The sequence below is a fragment of the Sander lucioperca genome, chromosome 8, assembly GCF_008315115.2.
Source record: "Sander lucioperca isolate FBNREF2018 chromosome 8, SLUC_FBN_1.2, whole genome shotgun sequence".
NCBI classification, from domain to species: Eukaryota; Metazoa; Chordata; class Actinopteri; order Perciformes; family Percidae; genus Sander; species Sander lucioperca.
In genome coordinates this window covers 17,106,665-17,126,703 of record NC_050180.1, presented here as the reverse complement: position 1 = coordinate 17,126,703, position 20,039 = coordinate 17,106,665, and the positions used below count along the sequence as shown (strand labels likewise).

General features: G+C 40.0%; 2 protein-coding genes and 1 long non-coding RNA gene across 5 annotated transcripts; 1 reads left to right on the top strand and 2 right to left on the bottom strand.

Moving 5' to 3' along the window:
- Nucleotides 1-1,825: 1,825 nt before the first annotated feature.
- LOC116045876 lies at nucleotides 1,826-8,440 on the bottom strand. Of its 2 annotated transcripts, none has more exons than XR_004104023.1 (3): nucleotides 8,366-8,440; nucleotides 6,436-6,561; nucleotides 1,826-1,907 (listed from the first exon to the last, which is right to left on the bottom strand). It is a non-coding gene; the product is annotated as an uncharacterized LOC116045876 (long non-coding RNA). The 2 variants fall into 2 exon arrangements; XR_004898093.1 differs by lacking the exon at nucleotides 8,366-8,440 and adding an exon at nucleotides 7,267-7,529.
- On the top strand, nucleotides 7,638-15,063 carry rnaseh2b (ribonuclease H2, subunit B). 2 transcript variants are annotated; one of them, XM_031293795.2, is made up of 11 exons: nucleotides 7,638-8,031; nucleotides 8,386-8,454; nucleotides 10,923-11,030; nucleotides 11,473-11,549; nucleotides 13,275-13,389; nucleotides 13,476-13,540; nucleotides 13,637-13,742; nucleotides 13,985-14,066; nucleotides 14,171-14,216; nucleotides 14,490-14,567; nucleotides 14,887-15,063. In XM_031293795.2, exons 1-11 carry the CDS (start codon nucleotides 7,968-7,970, stop codon nucleotides 14,995-14,997), a joined length of 921 nt encoding a protein of 306 aa, XP_031149655.1. In that variant the 5' UTR covers nucleotides 7,638-7,967; the 3' UTR covers nucleotides 14,998-15,063. The 2 variants fall into 2 exon arrangements, with proteins under 2 accessions (XP_031149655.1, XP_031149664.1); XM_031293804.2 differs by lacking the exon at nucleotides 14,490-14,567.
- A 109-nt stretch (nucleotides 15,064-15,172) lies between these two features.
- On the bottom strand, nucleotides 15,173-19,460 carry LOC116045869 (uncharacterized protein C13orf42). The gene is made up of 3 exons (XM_031293817.2): nucleotides 18,391-19,460; nucleotides 18,169-18,313; nucleotides 15,173-16,570 (listed from the first exon to the last, which is right to left on the bottom strand). The coding sequence occupies exons 1-3, from the start codon at nucleotides 18,814-18,816 to the stop codon at nucleotides 16,326-16,328; spliced, it is 816 nt and encodes a 271-aa protein (XP_031149677.1). The 5' UTR covers nucleotides 18,817-19,460; the 3' UTR covers nucleotides 15,173-16,325.
- Between the last annotated feature and the right edge of the window lie 579 nt (nucleotides 19,461-20,039).

Here is a 20,039-nt window from a genome sequence, read left to right as displayed (position 1 = left end):
CTGTTTAATTCTCAGGCTGTAAAAGACAGTGTTCCTCCTCCCTTGGGCATGAGCTAATTTATGCTACTTAATGCATTGCATATACACTAGTATACTTTGAAACGTGAATATAAAAGTAGTTGTTTTTCTGCTATTCCTTCTGTGTTTTATGGGTCAAACACTGTCTGAGATGGTTAAATCCCCTAACCCCTGGTCACATAAGGGAACCTCAAGAAGAGCAGCAAAGTAAGGATCCCTCTCTCAGGGCAGACATACAGACAGACATGCATTAGATATCATATGTGGAGTAGACAAAAACTACAAATCACACTATGGGGAAGCAGATTGTTACATTATGTATACATACATACATTACATATGAGAAACTGCTTATCACAAAACAGTTTATATTTATATTTTATTCACTCTGCTGATTATCTTATTCGGAATGAGTCCAACAGTGAAAGAAGCTTTGATTGCTTCATTACTAAACTAACTAACTAACAACCAGAACAGAAAACACACTAAAGCTCAGGCCTTAACTTCACAGCACTATTATGACAATGGATTATGTGTAGGATATTGTGGCGATGGCTCAGACCACAAAGAGTACATTTGGAAATAGACTCAATCTTTGGTTGATACTCATCTGATGAAAGATTTGGTGTTGTCCGTATCTTTTGCCTCATGAGACATTGTCTAAAAATCTGTGGTGTGTCAGTGGGAAAAATGAATCAGATTCATGTCAAACTTGTTGACTTCAAAACTTGCATGCTTTCCTCATGTGTCCTCCTCCGGCATGTATCTGTGGGTCATTTTTATGAACCCCTTTTTGATTACATCATTCTGCCAATAACCATCAATTTATCAAAGCATGAATATGTGCACTCTCTCCCTCTCTCTCTCTCTCTCTCGCTCTCTCTCTCTCTCTCACACACACACACACACACACACACACACACACACACACACACACACACACACACACACACACACACACACACGCACACGCACACACACAGATAGCTTGAGGCAGGCTATCCATTCTCATTAGTACCCTGTTGCAGTCGGCTGACGGTAAACTGAGCGTGTGCCAAAGTCATAAACGTACACACCCCTCCCGCCATTACCTCATAATTATGATATCACACAAGTGTCTCATAGTGATGACATCACGCCGCCAGATTCACGGTCTTGCCTTTTTTGATTACATTACATTACATTTGGCCAGTACATGCCAAAACCCTTATCCCTGAAAAGCCAAGGACAAAATGCAGACTGTGAGACAGAGTCCAGGCTGGAGAGTAATTACCAATTTTACTATTGAGATGAAAGCGTCTCTTTTGTCGTCCAGTTAGAAGAGCTAATTGGTAATTCATGTTCACACCCTGAGATAATGGTGTTGGCAAGTAAAGTTGTCATTACCTATAGCATGGAAATTTGCCAAAACCCTCACTGTATTTCACACAAATAATGAAGTCAATGGTCTTGACACACTGTCTATCCATTCATGTCCCTATATAAATATTTGCTGACATACAGCATTTTAATGCATCACTTAAAAATGATTGTTTAAAATGCCAATGTGTTTATTGAACATGTGCAAAATCAGCACTGCTTTAATGTGAAGTCCTTCAGAGCACATGAAATCATGGCGAGTCGTTTTAGTTTAGTTGAAAAATGACAGTTTTGACATAAAAGCATGATCCATCATGGGAACAATTTCACTAAAAGACTGACTAGTTATTTTATGAAGCAGCTGGGTCAATCCATCTTCTGAGGTAAGTTAAAGGCTACACGCCGGGCTCTACCTGCCTCCATTGATACAAACACCTTCATGTTTTTTCCTTTATGTCTGTCCTGCTCTCATCCAGCATCTGCTTTTCTGTTTCAGGAATGATTCTCAGATTATGGAGTGTGAGAGAGGGCTGGAAAAGAAATGAAAATTATTAAAATGCAAAGCTGCTTATAAACACACCAAACCTCATTGTAAAATCATTCAGCATCCTTGATAAGAGGCGACGTGCAATACATGATGACAGATGTATTGCAATGTGACATGATGGAGAATTTATTTGTCTTTAGAAGGAATATAAAATAACCACAGATGTGTCACATCACATATACTGCAACACACACATGCGTGCACACAAAGACACTGTGTAATAGACTGTTCTTGTGTTTCACCCTCCACCTTGTAGATTTATATGGTATGAACATAATGACTTTGCTCCCAAATTACCCCACTATGCCTGTGAAATATCCAGATAATCTTTTAATGGCCCGAGTTGTCGACTGTCTCATTGCGTAGCTCATAAATCTGGGAGTGGAGAAAGCGCCCCTCAGCAGCTCTGGGTCCCCTCGACTACTTTGTGTCTGAAACTGGAGCCCTATCAGTGAAGAAGAGGAAACAGTGGGTCTTTGCTCTGTCCGAGAGATTCAATGATTTTTGAAAGTCCCAGTGGTGGACTACTATACTACAGCTACTACTACTAGACAGTGTACAGAACAGAATCCACTTTTGCTCCACATTTTAGGTAGGCCTGAAGTTTTACATAAATAGCCCAAAATCACAAATTTTACCATCTCTACAACATGAACACCTTCTACCCTTGGATGGTCAACTCGTGTACGTAAAAACTCAACAATTCTTTTTAAATGAAAAAGAGAGAAGAGCAAGAACAGACATAAGCCCTCTCTGAGGATGGACAGACATGAGTTGTATATACAGAGTAGACAGAAGTAGCAGTAGTAGAATTATATTATGCAGAATAATTAAATAAATAAATTACGTAACACATCATATTAAAGTGAGCCTATGTATTTTTTGGGAAACAGTGTATCTATGTATCTTTTCTTTGCCATGAGTGACAACAAGAGGATAATGGTAAAGGCTTAAAGAATAATTTTGACATTTTGGATAATGTGCGTGTATTGGCTTTTTTTTGCCATAAGTTAGATAAGAATATTGATACCACTCTCAGAGCTGTACGATAAATATGAAGCTCCAGTGGTTGCCTGGCAACCTCACAATGGAAAAGACTCCTACTTGTTCTCTTAATACATCCATGCTCCTGCTACATAACCCTCGTAAAAAAAACTTGTCATTTTTAGAATTTTTTGGTACTGATCAAACAAATGAGATACGTGTTAATCAGCAAACTTTAGAGGTGCTGGTAGACAGATTATTTTACCACTGGACAGAGCCATGCTAGCCCTTTCCCTCCATTTCCAGTCTTTGTGCTAAGCTAAGCTAAGCTAAGCTAACCAGCTGCTGGCGGTAGCTACATATATACCATTTAACTGACAAGAGCTCTTCACCAAAATGTCAAACTATTCCTTTAAACTTAGTGTTACAGTAGCACAAGTGGAGAAGTGCCATTAAGTTAGCCAAGCTTAGTTAATTCAATTGATTTTTGAAAGCTTTTGAGTGAAACTTTTCATTTGCACAACAATAAATACACTGGTGCTTAAGAGAAGCGCCGTTATAGTAGCACAGTCTCATAACTATCTGGTTCTGGTGCTCATCCCCTGACGTGACCCAACCTTAGAGAGAAGAAGCACAGAGAAGTGGCCTGGAATTCTGGGGTCTCATAAGTAAACAAATAAACACATTTCATACACAGAGTACTTATTCTAATTACAGCCCTGGACATGTGCTGAGCAGCCTCTAATTTCTCTCTGAGCAGAGAGACTTGCGGAGCCGTCTGCGGCAGACCAGCAGTCGGCAGATGTAATTACCACATCATCTCTTGTCCCTGGTACAGTGAGGGAGAGGGAGGGAGAGAGGGACACAGAGAGAGAGATTGATCCTAGTAAACAATAATTAGGGTTGGGGATGGTGTATTGTGGGACATCTACTCGGCGGGACAGAGTAAAGATAGGGAAAGAGGAGGAAGAGAGGAGACAGACAGGGATCATGGGCAGATGAAAGCCTCTGGGACAGACCCCCCCCCCCCCCTCCACATCAGTGTTTCAGTTTCAATTTTTAATAATTTGTAAAACATTTTTTCGATTATTAAACACATTTTTTTGTCTTTATATCTTCAAATTGCTTATTTTGTCCAACCAACAATTGTTGTAACCCCAAATATATTCAATTATCAATCATATAAAACTGAAAAGCTGCAAATCATCACATTTGACAAACTGGAATTAGTGAATCTTTGGTATTTTTGCTTGATAAATAAGCATTAGATATAAAATAACTGGTGATTACTTTTCTGCAGTTTTTTTGCAAGTCATTTTAGCCCTATAGCGCCATGATTAATAAATTGTGAGTTGTCCAAAAACAGAAGTGAAAAATACACAATAAAGAGATGTGCAAATTTCAGTCACTAAAAAGCAGCCAACGCCTAATTGGGAAACAATACAGAGAAGTCTTGGTAGTACAATATTCCTATCAGTTTTAAACAAACAAATTCTGTTAACATTCAGTGTTCCTCACCAAATTGTGTGCATTTCTGTGCATTGTGTGTATGATGGAGGTCTAACAAACGTGTTGAATGCATTTTTGTCTCATAAAAACGCTGATGTTTTTGAACAACCTGAGAACTGAGTTGTTTCATCTGTGTTTGCTAGCTTGTAGTCTTCTTCTCCCCTGCAATTTAATGGGCCACTGCTACTTTTTTGGGCACATAATCATCACCTGCAATCAGTGGAATAGTGTGAAACCATTGGCAGGAATGTATATTGTGTGACTCGCGTCCTAAATGCTTTGCATGAGATGCACACAAAACGGGAACCCACTCATCAAAACATTGCTTTGTAGCACTACTTTTGTTCTTTTATAACATCTGACTCCAACATCAGAGTCACGCAACAGTAAATCCATAAAACAACAGAATCGCTCTGTGTTGTTTTCTCATGTGGGAAAACTGCTTTTCAGACGTTGCTGTCATTTTTTAATCCGTCATCGGTATAATTTGCCTAAACTTGGCATGTAGTATTCAAGTATAGGAGTACTGGTTGGTACAAATGACAGTTAATGGTTTCTTAACGACAACAGGTGTGAGAGTATGGGGCCGTGGGCCCGCCTAGCAGGTTATTCTGGCCATGGTTAGGTGGTTTAAACTCAGCTTTACGAGCTTATTTGATATTTTGATATGTTCTGCAAATTTATGACAGCCTTCAGATAAATGTACTGGAGCAAAAACTAAAATAGTTACCTTTAAAATGTAACTCAAATGTGTACTTAAGTACTGTAGCAAATGGATATTGTGATTTTTACAAAAATGTTAAATAAAAATCCATATATTTTCACATTTCTACACAGTTTATGTTCAAGCCATTCTCTGCCTTTAGGGAGTGGGGAATTACCACATTAAACCAGAGGCCTTACACAGAGCAACTGATGCTGGGAATAAGGAGTCACCATCCTGTGGGGTGAAGAGAAATAAGACTTTACGGGAAGGAATATCTCTCCAGTGAGAGCACTGGCAAAGAACATTAAGTGTGTGTGTGTGGCATGTGTGCTAAAACTCAGACATTACAAACATGCATGCGGGAATAGCATTTCGGTGATTTTTGCATTCCCGACATTCCTTCCTGTGAATTTCCAGTCAGCATGAGGCTCACTGTTCCAGAGCTCTGACATCACAAGGGGGTTCCACTCTGCCTTCCACATTCTGCCTCCCGCTCTCTCACAATCCCACCCATATTTGGAAGTGAGAGGAAGGGAATCCCAGATGATGACTCAAAGGCTCCGGCTGCCAGCGGGAATTCTCTCCACATCTGTTTTTTTGTATGTGTGTGTGTATGTGTGTGCATGTTGAGTATTAATGTGTACATTACCTCCTTGAGCTGAAGATCTACAAGGAATTCAAAATGTGGCTTTAACAGCTGTGTGAAATAACAGCCTACGCCTGTATGTATACAGGAAAAAAGTGGCACCCTGGGTGATGTTATCTTTCTATTTATAACTTGCTTCTCTTGGCAGCCATGGCAGTTAAAAATGTGAATATGTATACTCTTGAAATCAGCTCTTTTTATTCTATAAATCCTAAAGATAAAGGATGAAGTGGGTAAAACACTGCCTTGGTAATGCACAGCACACGCTGGTGACATGACAGCTTGAGGCTGAGTCGATATGTAAGCTGTAACCAGTTACCCTGCATTGGACCACCACAAATGAGGCCACAGAGATAGATAGGACCGTGGAGCGGTTCAATGTGCTCAGCAGAGTGTGACCAACCGTCTACCGCCTGCTGGCTGCAATAAACTCCTACCTCCACTGAGAAGTTTATTGGAATCATCTTATTTCTAACAAGAAATAGCAAGCTCAAAAATGAATTACAATAGGGAAGAAGAAAGAAGAGCTTGAGGGGAGATAGACAGAACAGGCTTTGGTTGTGTTGAATTTCTCTCTGATGTATGATGGATGAAGATTTGGGTGAGGGGAAAGGGGTCTCTGACTCAGGGTCTACGAAGCCATATCGGGCCTAAATTTAGACTCACTTTGTTCTCGTCTGCATGCTGGTGACAGAGGACTCGGCTCTCTGGGGCTGTCTGTACTCCAGCGTATCAGAAAGGCCGCTGTTGTTCTCCCTGGCAGTCAGAAACACAGACGTTCCCTTAAGCAGCCTAAAAAGAAAGAAAGCTTTCATGGAATATTCTGTTTAGCCGCACAGACTGTTGTGTATGTATGATACTCCCGGGACCCATAAAACAAGTAATTTGCAGACAATATCTCACCCACGGTCTCTTTGCCACAGACTACAGCAACATAAATCTAACGGATTTTAAGGAGGAGACAGTGTTCAAAGGATTTAGAGCATGTGTTGTGCAAATCTGTGCAAATGGGCCTGCAAGGCAACATTTTCAAATGAACCAAACAAAAAAAAGGAAATAAAGTAATACAAGACTAAATAAACTGAAAATGCAGAAAAATGTGACATGAAAATGAATAAGTCAGAGAAACATAACATCACCCTGAGTAGGCTCTAGCTTTCCTCTACGTCACGCTGCTCCCCACAGAGACACTGTATTGGCGATGTTAAAAATTTCAAGTCAACCAGCACACAAATCCCTCCTTTCCTCAAAAAACAAGCTAATTAAAAACGTGTTAATGGGCTGTGCTGTGGGTGTCTTTAGGAGAGAGGGAAATCAACAGCTCAAAAAAGCTATACAAACATATCAGAGGGACCCCGAAACAGTCTAACAAATTAATGACACAGCTGTAGTCATCTAATGAGGATGAAAACACAAACAAGCATCCTACACATCCTCATTTGAGCATGCACATAAACAGTGCAAGAAGGAGGAACAAAAAAAAAACAAGTGACTCACTGAAAACCAACTGGGACACACACAGTGTCATATCCTGAGAGAGAGTGTGAGAGATGCCCTTCTCTTAGTGAAGGACATATGTATCCCCCAATCTGTTGTGTGCCAGTGTGCCAAAGGACAACTGGTCACCAAACAACCTGCAACTGAGAGCAGAGACCTTTGGCTCTCTGTGAAGACCACTAAACCATAATTTTTGAAATATCAGCTAAGTGAGGAGTGGGGAGGTAAACTGTGTAAGACAAACATCAAATGTTACCATGTAATTGTTATCAAAGCTGTTGAACGACCTCTAGCGGCGTTACTTAAGAACTGCACGTTAACACGACGTCATCACGGAAAGTTCCACTGCATAAAAAAAACAGGGTGAACAGGGTGAATTAAAAGTCTAAAACGCGAACTTTTTCGCTTAATTGTGAGCTTGTTTCGACGCCGGGATATTTATTTGCTTTTAAAAACGTGTTTGGTAATGCTTGTTTTAAAAAAAGATAAAGAAAATGAGACGACGGCTTGTTTTCTCCTGTGAGACGAACGCAGCAGAAATTGCTCCGAGAGAGAGGCGCCTTTTCTGAGCTCATGTTGTCAGGCAAAAAGTAGCCGTCACGTTCAGTAGGCCGACACTGTTTTTAGCCCAAATAAGCATTAATTTCAGATCAGTATCAAACCACGTCAACATACATCCATTCCGTTAAGCTGAATACAACATGGCTACTAAAAAGAAGCAAACGCCTAATTTACAAAATGATAGTTGGGTTGTCATTGCTGCAGGTAGGTGAAGCAGTTTGAGCTAACTAGCTTGCACGTAGGAAACCACAGCAAAGTGATTAACGTTAGAACTTGATAACTGTCAGCTATATGCTAGCACGCCAATAACTTCAAGCCACATATCACAAGAAATAATGCGTTATTTCTATGTTAGCTAGTTATTTACTTTGTTACTACAAAATTAACGTTAACGTTAGCCATTAGTAATTAAATTATTATTAACTTTGCAGAGCCGTTGTCACATTGACATGCAGCTAGCCAGTGATCATTTCCCACAGTACACAGTGATGTTCTCAATAGATTAGCTACACCTTTAACGTTAGTTAATATGTATTACTTTTGTTTTGGTGTCTACAGACTCTGTCATCGACACACAGAAGAACGACAGTGACCCAGCTTTTGTGAGACTGAGAAATCCCTTTACAGGTCTATAATTTTCTTTTATTGTCATACATCTATTTAGGGCTGCATTTTAATTATCGTCAGGTCTATAAATTGTCAGAAGATAGTGAAAAATGTCTATTTTAACTTTCCAAACCCCGAGATGACGTCTTCAAATAACTTATTTGGTCCAACCATCAGTCAAAAACCTCAGTTTACTATCATAGCTTATGCAAATCAGCAAATATTCACATTTGAGTTGAAAATAATGGAATTTGAAGTATTTCTCTTTATTAATGTAGTTAAATGATTGGTTGTTCCTGTGGAGTTTTGACCTCTAGTAGTGCTATGGAGCTGTGCTTCTCTGAGTTGGTCCCTGTTTTATTTTTCTTGTGCAAATGTTTTAAATGCGAATGCATTTCCTTCCTGTGATTCCCTAACCAGGGGTACTTGTACCCCAAGAGGGAACTTCTGCAGTTGCCAGGGGGTACTTGGAAAGATTGTAAAGTAGTTCAACTAATTTAAAACAATATAGAAACAATATATCCACATATTAACATTAAGTCAACAGTAACACCTGAACACATAGGCTTCATTTGGAACATACATTGGGAATCGATGAAGGGATACATGAGTTTATCTGGCAGGGCTGGGGGTACCTCAAACCAAAAAGGTTGGGAACCACTTAGAACTAGAGGTCGACCGATTTTACCGATACCGATAGCTAGGTTGGGCAGTATTTGCCGATAACCAACTAATCGACCGATAGTATTTATAACTTATACAGTTGACAAAATACATACATTGTTTCAAAAAAAGTCCAGACGCTTTTGCCAATAATCAAAATAATAATGTCATATTTATTGATATTACACCCACAGCAATGCTACACAAGCATGTGTGTTGTCTAAAACAGTTCTCTTACATATTTGGAGTCATCCAGTGCAAAAATAAACATAATGAGCATTATAATTCATATAAAGGAAAAACAATCTCAAAACAGTGACGCCATTCTTCTCTGTAGAACGGTTTAGAACGGTAACAAACGATCTCTGACCTGGAGGGATCTATCTTTCCCACTTTATACTATATATATATATTTGTTCTCGCTTGGATGCCCATATAAGGCGTAATGTGTGACTGACCTGCCTTCCCATTGGTTGAAAACATAAACAAAGGCATCATGGGAGTTCCCCTTGTCGGTAGCACCTACTGTCTATGGGTAGCACGGAGTTAGCGGCAGAAATGACCGAAAACGTGATGAATTATGGACATCAAGTGGATAAATCTTGGCTGTAACAGTTTGAATTTATGCTCAACAACCCCGAAAAAAGGCACAAGTTCCAGGCTGGATAGAAAATCACCTGTAAAGGCTAGAAAGACACCAAAGACACCCCCGTGACGGCTAACTCGTTAGCTTTTAGCTGCAGCAATCAGTAAGTCTCTACATTTAACTGTTATTAAATGATCTATATATGAATCAGAGGTGCTGTTTGGGATCGTGGACGATCCTTTAGGGTTCTGATTCTGACATTTGGGTCGGACTTGCGTTTATTTTTGTCAGTGTTTTAACCGCTTGAGGTAAGTTAGCCTACTACTAATGTTTAGCGTCATCTCAGCCTCGAAAGCAAACAAACATACTGTTGTGCTGTTCTTTCTCTACTAATGCAACATCTATTCAACAAATTAATATGTACTGTATACATACCTTTTTGCTGTCGATGCTTTAAACGAGCATCTGATGTCAGCCTTCTCCGCACAGCATGTGCTCTCCGTGCAGCGCCCAGTAACACGTGTCGAAAATAAACAACACGAGGCATCAGTGATAGATTTTATTTCGCCTCTAGAGGCCGCTATTGTAATGCATGATGCCAGCAGACCCTTCTCAGCTCTCGCGTACTGTGTAATGAATGACAGCGCGCGCTTCTCAGCCGCTCCAGCAACGGACGCAACCATCGGTATGGATTTTTGCCGATAACGATAGTTCCACCAATCAACTATCGGTGCCAATGAATCGGCAAAACCGATGAATCGGTCGACCTCTACTTAGAACCCAAGGATAGACACAATGCGCTTTGATGAGTAATACTGGATGTAAACATAACTTGTTTGTTTACCAGAAAACTTCACAGGGCACCTTTAATCGATGATCAAATTTGTTGCAGATCAATAATGAAAATGATTGTTAGTTGCAGCATTAACAACACTGTATTAACATAAAGTCAAAATATGACAAAAGGGGTGCCCGGATAGCTCAGTTGGTGGTGAATATACAGAGGTTTACTCCTCGACGCAGCGGGCCCGGGTTCGACTCTGACCTGCGGCCCTTTGCTGCATGTCATTCCCCCCTCTCTCCCCTTTCGTGTCTTCATCTGTCCTGTCAAATAAAGGCCTAAACATGGCAAAAAAAGAAAATATGACAAAAGCCAAACATGAGGATGTGTATAACATTAAACCAGAGGCCTTATACTGTGGCAGTGAACCTAACACAGTTCCTCTTTTTTATCCTGCAGATGCAGCATCTCTGTATATGCTGAGTAGTGGTGATGTACAGCTGTACGAGGTCAAAGCATTTGAAGAGGATTTCCACTCCTGGTTTGTTGGCCAAACTGTACAGAGAGGTTGGTCTCATTGATCATTACAGTGTAAACTCTGAAGCTGCCTAATCTAGTCGCAGACGCTGCTACAATAGTGGCTCACATTACCTTTAGTCCCCATTAGCAGTATTTCTCAGCTGTAGAAGAGTTTTTGCAATCAGCACTTATAGCAGCTTTGGATCAACTAACAGAGCTCCAAAGAAGCCAAATCATCAATGGAGAAACAGCAGGGGCATTGGTCATAAAAACTGAAAAACAGTATTTAACATGTCCAGAGGAACAGTGTCAAGCACAGACAAACATCAAGAAAGAGGAACTGCTTTTAAGTTAAAACTAACCATCAGGTGTGCGATCAACCAACAGTTTCACATAATGCAAACTGGTATGCAATCTAATGTTGATTGAAAGTTCAAGTTGTTTGTCATAAAGGTAATGCTGTTTTTTTTTTTTTTTTTTTTTAAAACAGATGGAAGACTTCTCTTTGTAACACCAATGGATCCTCTCTATCTCATTTTGCCCTATTTGATAAAATCTGGCAAAGAGGTAAGAAACTGAAATCTGCGTTGATCTCACATAGGTTGTTCCAGTGATGTTTTCATGCTGATCATTGTGGTGTAATACAGTCTTGTTCTGCCCCTCGACGAACCTGCCCGAGCGAAGGGTTTGACTCCCACTAGAGTCTGATTTACAGTGTATTTTTTAAACTTAATATTTTAACTTAATATATACTAACATTTCTAAATATACAGGTAATTAAATGTATTTTGGGGCTCCAGCATGCTAATGAATTAATCTTAATCAGCGGTAGAAGGGTGAAGAGTTAATTTACACATTCATGTTGATTTAGTTACTTATAATTTTTTATACCTTTTGATGAAAGTGCAAGAGTTATCATTTCAATCAGGAGAGACTTCGTTGCAGATATGCAAAGGTTTATTGTACATATGCCTAATGAAATGTACAGAGTCTTTGGAGATTAGACTCCATCGTTGAAAATAATTTTTAAAGGGGTAGAGAAACAGGACATATCCCCCGATGGAGTCTAGACACTGGTGGTGGCGGTGAAGGAGCCCGAAGACCAGACCGAAGGAGTCGACGGAGCGTTCTGCTGGAGGAAGACCCAGGGTGCCGCGGGTGACGATGACTGGAGGTGGAAGGGGAGGAGGAGGGTTGCACGCTTTGCCTGAAATGACAGCTGACGCAGCAGGGAGAGAAACAGATTTAAAGCAGGGATGTAAATGCTGTGATTGGCTCGTGAAATTCATGGCCGATTCTGAATGGTTTAACTGAAAAGTGAACAGCTGATTTGTTTTAGGAAGGGAGAGAGAGCGGTGATTGAAGTTATTTGAAGTCTTCCTGAAAGAATTTACGCTGAGCTCCATTAGATTGTGATGCTTGTGTTTATTGCGACACAGGACTCTGTGCGTTATCACTGCTAAATACAGTATATCTCTCTCTATACATCCAGTACTGGTGAGTACATGTACTGATAGGTCCACAATGTGTTTAACTTGGCTTAGCACAAACACATGAAGCTGGGGAAGTAGCATGCTGAGATGTTGGATACAAATGTTATAATTACACAATTATTTTTTTTTAAATTTTTTTACCAACAACGGGGAGCAACATTTCAAAAGCCCCGTCTTCATAATGACGTTGCCAGGTTGCACTATAATATTTCACCTCAAAGTCAAAGTGCCAGGTTGGTAATGGGTTTTCACTGTTTATCGGTGTTTTTTGCCCCCAACGGCTCCTTCCAGGCAGCGCTGCCTGGGAGGCACTAGGATTAGGCACGGGTTATGGTTAGGGTCAGGGTTAAGGTTAGGGTTAGGTGCCTTGGAGGCAGCGGTCGCAGCGCTGCCTGGAAGGAGCAGTTGGGGGCAAAAAACACCATTGAGCGTTTTCACCTGTGCTCACATAGTGTGCCTGGTTACACCTGCTGGAGCTGGAGATGCTGTGCAGAAATGGCTCCATGTGTACATCTCCGTCAAGAATGTCTAGTTTTAGATTTAGTTTATGCAAGTCATATAAACAAAGTCCAGCATGTATGTAAGACTGATTTTAATATTGTCAGAAGATGTTAGCTCTGTACTGGAGTCTCAGCAGACGTCACCGCAAATAAAAATTAAGAGTGGTGGCCATTGCACCATATCAGGTGACAATAGGGCAGCAATATCGTGCCTCTGATAGCATAGCAGTTTATCAATGAATGTAAATAGAACTTTCATAATTTCCGATTTCTAACTTGTCATGTAATTTGTTGTTCAGGGGAAGTTCCAGCCTGTGGATCAAGTTGTGAAGGATGAGGAATTCCCAGCTTGCTCAAGGCTGCTGAGCTGCACACGTTCCCTAGCCTTCTTGCACCACATTGCCGAGGAAAAAGGTGACATTTATTTTTGAAAGCTAATACTGTATATCTCAACTATTATGCGGATTGCGTTGTTTAAATGCTGTGTTTCATACTTCCAGAGGTGGGAAAACTGAAGTTCCATCGATACAATCAAGAGAAGACCATGAATTGGTTGAAGAAAAAGGTACTCTAAAGAGCTCCTCACAACTATTTTATATGAAATTCAAGTTGGTTTTACACAGAGGCATTGCATACAGTTTTCTTTTACCTGTTGGTGTAGGTGGAGAGGACAGTCGCTACGCTCAAGGCAAGAAGTATCTCTGTGGGAGAAGGAGTCAAATCCATAACATACATCAGAGTAAAGTCAGAGTCAGACTACCATGAGGGTAAGTCACTCCAACTTCAGCCCACTTCACTTGTTTAAGAGAAATTCCATCTTGTTACTGTGTAAAATTCCAGTCTCACCTTCCTATGAAAAGACCCGCAGCAGATAGGATGTTCACCAATAGATGGCAGTAATATTGCACAGTTTGTATCTATGGGTTATGATCCTATAAAAAAACATTTCCCCAATCTCAAACTATAGAAAAGTTAAAGTAGGATTATATTGTCATTGTTTATTATACAGAGGACTACCTACGCTATGCTCATGGCCTGATATCCCAGTACCTCAGTGAAGACCTGAGCAAAGCCCTGCTCAACCACTTGCAGTAAGTTCAGACATCTAACACTTGCAAGCGCTGATCATTTTTAGTGGGAAGGCAAAGTGGTGATCATGGAGATCAAGCATACATCTTATAATTCTGCTCCACAGGTTACCAGAGCTCACAAGCCCAAAGGAGACAGAACCTCCTTCCAAGGTATGTTTGTGTCTCTCTAAGACGCGAGTGAAGTCTATAGCAAATCCTCTTCCCTTTCTGCATACTGTCAAAACCACCGTGCATGTTTTCTGTAGTCCTCCACCTCATTTTTAGCATTGTTGCATTGTGCTTTGTGTGTTTTTAACCTGGGTTGTAAGAGCTTTTGAATCAACAGTGTGACATTATTCTAGCTCGTAGCGGTGTGTGTTTCAGTGGTAAAAAGTTTCGGTGCTCTTTCTCATAAAAAGCTTGTCTTACTTCCTCGTTTGGCAGAAGCGGAAACTTTCAGACAAACCGGTGGAGGCCGGGGAGGACTACACCAAATTCAACAGTGCAGACTTTGTGCGGAAAGTGAGTGTATACAGAGCAGTCTGCCTGAATAGACCAATCCGTTATTGGAGGAATCTGTGGCTTTTATTTATATCATGATGACTTACGGGTCATGCCTTTGCTGTCATCTCTGGAGTCTCTTTTTTTGTTGAAGACCTTGAGTGATTGTCTTGTTTGTTGAATGCTTACTTTAAGCTTTGTCTGTAGAGTATACCAGCCGTATACACACGTTTTTTTCTCAGTTTGAATTGAAGTCCATGATATGTAATGAACCTCCTTCTTTTTCTGTGCAAAGGTGTTGAGTTATATTGATTTTTTTTTTTTCTTTCCCTTATTCCAGCCGTCCAAGAAGATGACTGCAGCTCAGAAATCGCTGGCTAAGGTGGACAAGACTGGCATGAAGACTATGTCATCCTTCTTCAGCCCCAAGGCCAAAGCTGAAAAGAAATGAATGTTGTATAGTTTCTGGTTTTGTATATGAAACATTTGTAATAAAGAAAATGTATTTGACAAATGATTTTTATTTTTTAATTATTGTTTGAATGAGAAGGGGGAAAATTTTTTTGTATTTTAACCACATTGTTTGTATTTTGCAAAGTATTAGCTAAGATATGGCTTTAGGGGCCAGCTTTAATATAGTCCAATAGTCCTTTATACTTTAGAGAATACGATTTTACAAATATCTCAAATCCCAGGCAGCTGAATCCAAAAATGTCCATATTGCAAGATACCAAAAGGTTAAGTTACAAAATGTGTTTTATTTTATTTTTATGTAATAGGGTGAATTGACCCATTATATTTAAGACCATTTTAACTTTGTCAACAGTAAGCATATTAACCTTAGCTGGTTTTGAACTTTTCAGTCAATTCAGCCCTGGGACTTACCTTAAAGATCTCCTCAATTAAATGAAACAGGCATTCCTGCAGTACAGAAGTATGTTTGTTGCTGTGAAGGACATTGTTGCAATTTACGGTTGGCTTCGATACCTCGAATGAGCGCAGTCTCTCCGCTGGTCTGAACCATAAACTCTACTCAACCTAATTTTCATACCCATCACACAGTTGTATATAACTTATATATTTCTCTTATTTAATTCAGTTCAAAAGCACATTTGAAAGAAATGCTATTAGTAACAGATGGGTTGGTGAAAGAATTTGTATTACAGACTGCTGCAGTCAAGTAATATTCTCCCATTTAATGGCATCCAATTGATACATATGAATCAGATATTGATGTTTATATTAATCTGAACATCTTTAGAATATCCCTGAAACAAATAATACTGGATAAGCCTTTTTCACAGAAGACATTTTGTCGCAAACTAGAGAATGCTGGAAATTGAAAAGCTGACACTTGCCGGCTATAAAAGTTAAAATCTACCAATAATGTATAAAATGTCGAATATTTTAAGGTTTGTTAACATATGGCTAATGATGGCTGAATTCCATTAGGCTGCTTCAGTTCGGTCCTGGTATTGTGCATGCTGGTTTTTTGTCACGCTGTCATGACTTACTGGGACACTTGAAAAGATGGAGACATTGTTAATATAATTAACACTTGTGGCTTTCTAACTAAGTCAAAATGTCTGCTGTGAAAAAAGAGCAATTAACGACGTCATCGACTAGACAGGTTTTTTTATTCATTGTTTTACATTTGCTTTATTAAAATTCCTTGTAAATATTTTATGTAAGTATTAATTGTCCGGATGGAGTTTTAGCAGAGCATGGTGTATGGCAGCAGAGTGGCAGTGCTGGTGGTTTCAAATGTCTTATCAAGCTTCACTGCTTTTTTAATTTGGGCTTGAAGCGCAGAGTCTGGAATGCGCTCTCCACCACTTTGGGCAGATGGATCGGGTTCCTCTGCAGCCGCAGTCTGCTGCTCGTGGACCCGCTCTGGTTTTTCTTCTTTGGGGCGCTTTCATTGGCACACTCATAAACTGCTTTCGGCTTGGAGTCATCTGCGACCCGAGGAACCCGCAAGACCCAGTTAGAGTGGAGGTCGTGTTCGGCCGAGCTGGAAGCCACTGTGGGAGTGAAGAGTAGAGAGCAGTGGAGAACCTGTTGAGGCTGAAAGCTGTTATGTTGAGACCGGCAGCTTTCACTCCTGGACCTTAAGATCCTTAAGATCCTTAACCACACATGACCTTTACCAGTCGATGTCAAAGTGGTGGAAGGACAGAGCAGAACAAGCTCACGTGTAATCAATAGCACAAATAATGGCTGCATTCAATTCAGGTGTGCCAGTTCAGCTCTGTGTTGCATGCTGACTTACTTGGACAAATTGAGCCCTCATTAACATTAACAGTGACAACTGTGCTTTTCTTGCAAAGACGAGGCAAAACGTCTGCTTTTGAAAAATAATTAAAAGTAGTGATATTTTAACAATGTTAGAAAGTCCCATTACAAGGTATGGAAGTAATTGCACTACTTAAGTATCACAAATAAAGGACTTGTGAAAAGTGGCCTCTTTGAGAGTGTTATGAATTATTGATACATTAACTGTAAGCAGCATTTTAATGTTGTAGCTGGTCCAGGTGGAATTACATCTTACTACAATACCGCTACAAACAACAACTACCACTAGTACTACTGTGTAGCCTAATATAGAGCAATTGTAATAATATATATTACTTGAACGTAAAAACCGCAATCAAGAAGGTAACTGCCTAATAAAAGGAGTGAAATGCACAACATTTATAAACATTAATATGTTGCGGGTTGTGTTTGTAATGAATAAGTTTAAACACCACGCAATATACAGTATAAGTGACTAAGTAAATAGGTGAAAACACCTGTGTGGGTGTACCATGGATGTGTAGGGGCTTTAAGCTCAGTACTTGAGTGAATGTCCATCTCTGACCAGAACCTTAAGTCAAAATCGCAATACAGCAAATACTGTTTAGTAAAAGTCTTGCATTTAAATTATTAAGTAAAAGTCAGTAAGTAGTATCTGCAAAACATGCCTAAAGCATTATTGTCTCTTATTTTGTTGGATTATAATTGTTGATGCATTAATGTGTAAGCAATGTTTTAATGCAACTAGTAAAGTTAGATCTAACTGTATCCACTTTATATACTGGTGGGTAGTTTATTTTGTATGTACAATCTAAATGTAGTGGACTAGAAGTTAAGTAGTATAAGATGGAAATACCAGAATAAAGTGCAAATACATCATCTGTATATAATCAAGTAGTTCTTGAGTTCAGTGCGGTTACTTGGCACCCCGGATCATCTCTAATCTCAACTGGTGGAAGAAAGATCCCTTGGAAAGATCCATTACTTAAGTAAACACGGGTTAATATTATCAGCTAAATGTAGACAAAGTATTCAATGACAGCCCCTGTCATTTTTATATATTTTATGTATTATATAATTTGCTAATTATGCACTTACACTAACAGCTGGTCACAGAAATGTTGTATAACTACTTTATATATTGTTGGGGTGTTGTGGCCTATATCTTTTGTGTGTAAAATCTTACAATACTTGAGTAAATCTACTTAGCTGCTTTCCACCATTGTCTAACCCTAAATTAAACACAACAGTTTTCAGCGTCATAGCTATATTTAGTAGGTCCTAAATTCCAGCATCATTACAGTTAAAGAGGATTTCAATCACTCACCTATGAAGTCCACATCTGCGTTTCCATCATCCATATACTGTTTGCGCAGAGGTTCACTGTCGCAGTCTGCGATGACTGCATCAAAGAACTGCAAAGTGTCCTCCTCGTTGGGGACTGGAGGGGCAGAGGGTTTGGCTCTTGATATCTGTGGTTAAAAAATGGGAGAACATTTGCCTTTGATATTGCTTGCCGTGTGCTCTGGGATAGATGATCTAAGCTTACCAGTTCTTCCTTCGTAGGCCGCGGGGGTGCAGGCTTCTTCTTGGAGGACACTGTGGCCTTGGAGTCATTACTTTTCAAGTCAATTACACTCTTTGTGTATTGCCGTCTCAAAGCCACAAGTGCTTCCAGGTACTCCAGGCAGTTCTGATTCTGCGAGTAAAGCCAAATCCTGTCCTCTTGTCTCTGATAATAGTAAAAGGTCGACTCAATGCTCACTGTACTTTTGCTCCGTTTCAAAGTTGAGCCCACGGCTGCCTGAGTTTTCTCTCCCACCACGAGCATGGAGGTGCTGCGGACGAGCCTGACAGTGCAGGCTTTGTGGTAGTCCTGCTCGGACCGAAACCCTCCACCACCACCACCAGCACCATCCAGCCCTCTGTGTCCGTGATGGTTGGGACGGAACACATTATTAATCTTCCTGAACATTCCTCTAAATGCTGTCTTTCAAGGTTACAGACTTATCCTTAGATTCCTCAGTGTTTGTGAAGCATCTATCCATATTTGTCTCTTCAAACCAGCCAAGATGTCTCAGAACAAACAAACAACAATGCCTTTAAATTTGACAGGAGCCGTTCACTGTTGCCAGTCGCTGTCCAGGGTGCTGGAATTGCCAAATGGCTGCTCTCTCGTGACGCAAGAGCAAAAGCATGTCTGAGTCTCTTGTCTAACCTGATCTCAACTCATCTTCAATGTTATCGGGTGTTGCTAAGCAGCACTGCTGTAGCAACGGGTCGGTAACTCTACACTTTGGGCTACCGTTACTACTTAGCAGCGGGCCTGTGTCAGATATCCTGACTCATATGAGACTTAGTAAACTAAATAACAGCAAGCAATCCAAGAAACTCTGGACTTGTAGTTTCACTGCTTGTGAATGTGAATCCACCTCTCAATAAACCATGTGTTAGACAATACACGGGATCTTAGAAAAGAATATATGATAGGTTAAACTGCGAGTGGGTTAAACAAAGACAATTTTTGAGTTTATATGAAAAGGCTCTAAAGATCAAAATAACTAATTCACTAGTATGAACGACCTGGGAATTGTTACAAACGTTACATAACAGAAGTTATATGATTTTGACTTATGTCTAGGTTTCCTCGCCTAATTAATAATGAAACATCTTCTCTCTTGTTTCATGGGCTTCTATTGTTGGACTTCCCTGCTGCAAGCAGAGGAAGTCTGAATACAAGAGTCTTAACTGAACTGTGTCAGAAATGCAGGCAAGGTTTCATCCAGGAAAAATCCCAGCCATAAATATAGCCTGAAAGTTTCCATCACTTTCACCAGATAACTGATTTAGACCTCAGCCGTGAAAGAGATAAGATTCATCCAAAAGTTTCTGCCAACAAACACTCATAGATTTGTGATTTGTGCAAGCAAAACACTTAAAAGCTCTCGCCTGGAAAAGAACAGGCCTAGTATTGGCCAATGGCTAACGGAAATGTCTTCTTGTCTCTTCATGCTGTTGAGACTCTCTGTTGTTTTGTTTGAGAGGTTTCTTTTTTTATTCATTTATTACATTATTACATTCGGAATTCATTACAACCCTACTGTGAACCTTAAGACATACATGCTATCAAACATCTTTATCAACCACCTAGTAATATTAGGAAATACCTTAATTAACAAGTAAACCCCTTAGTTGATG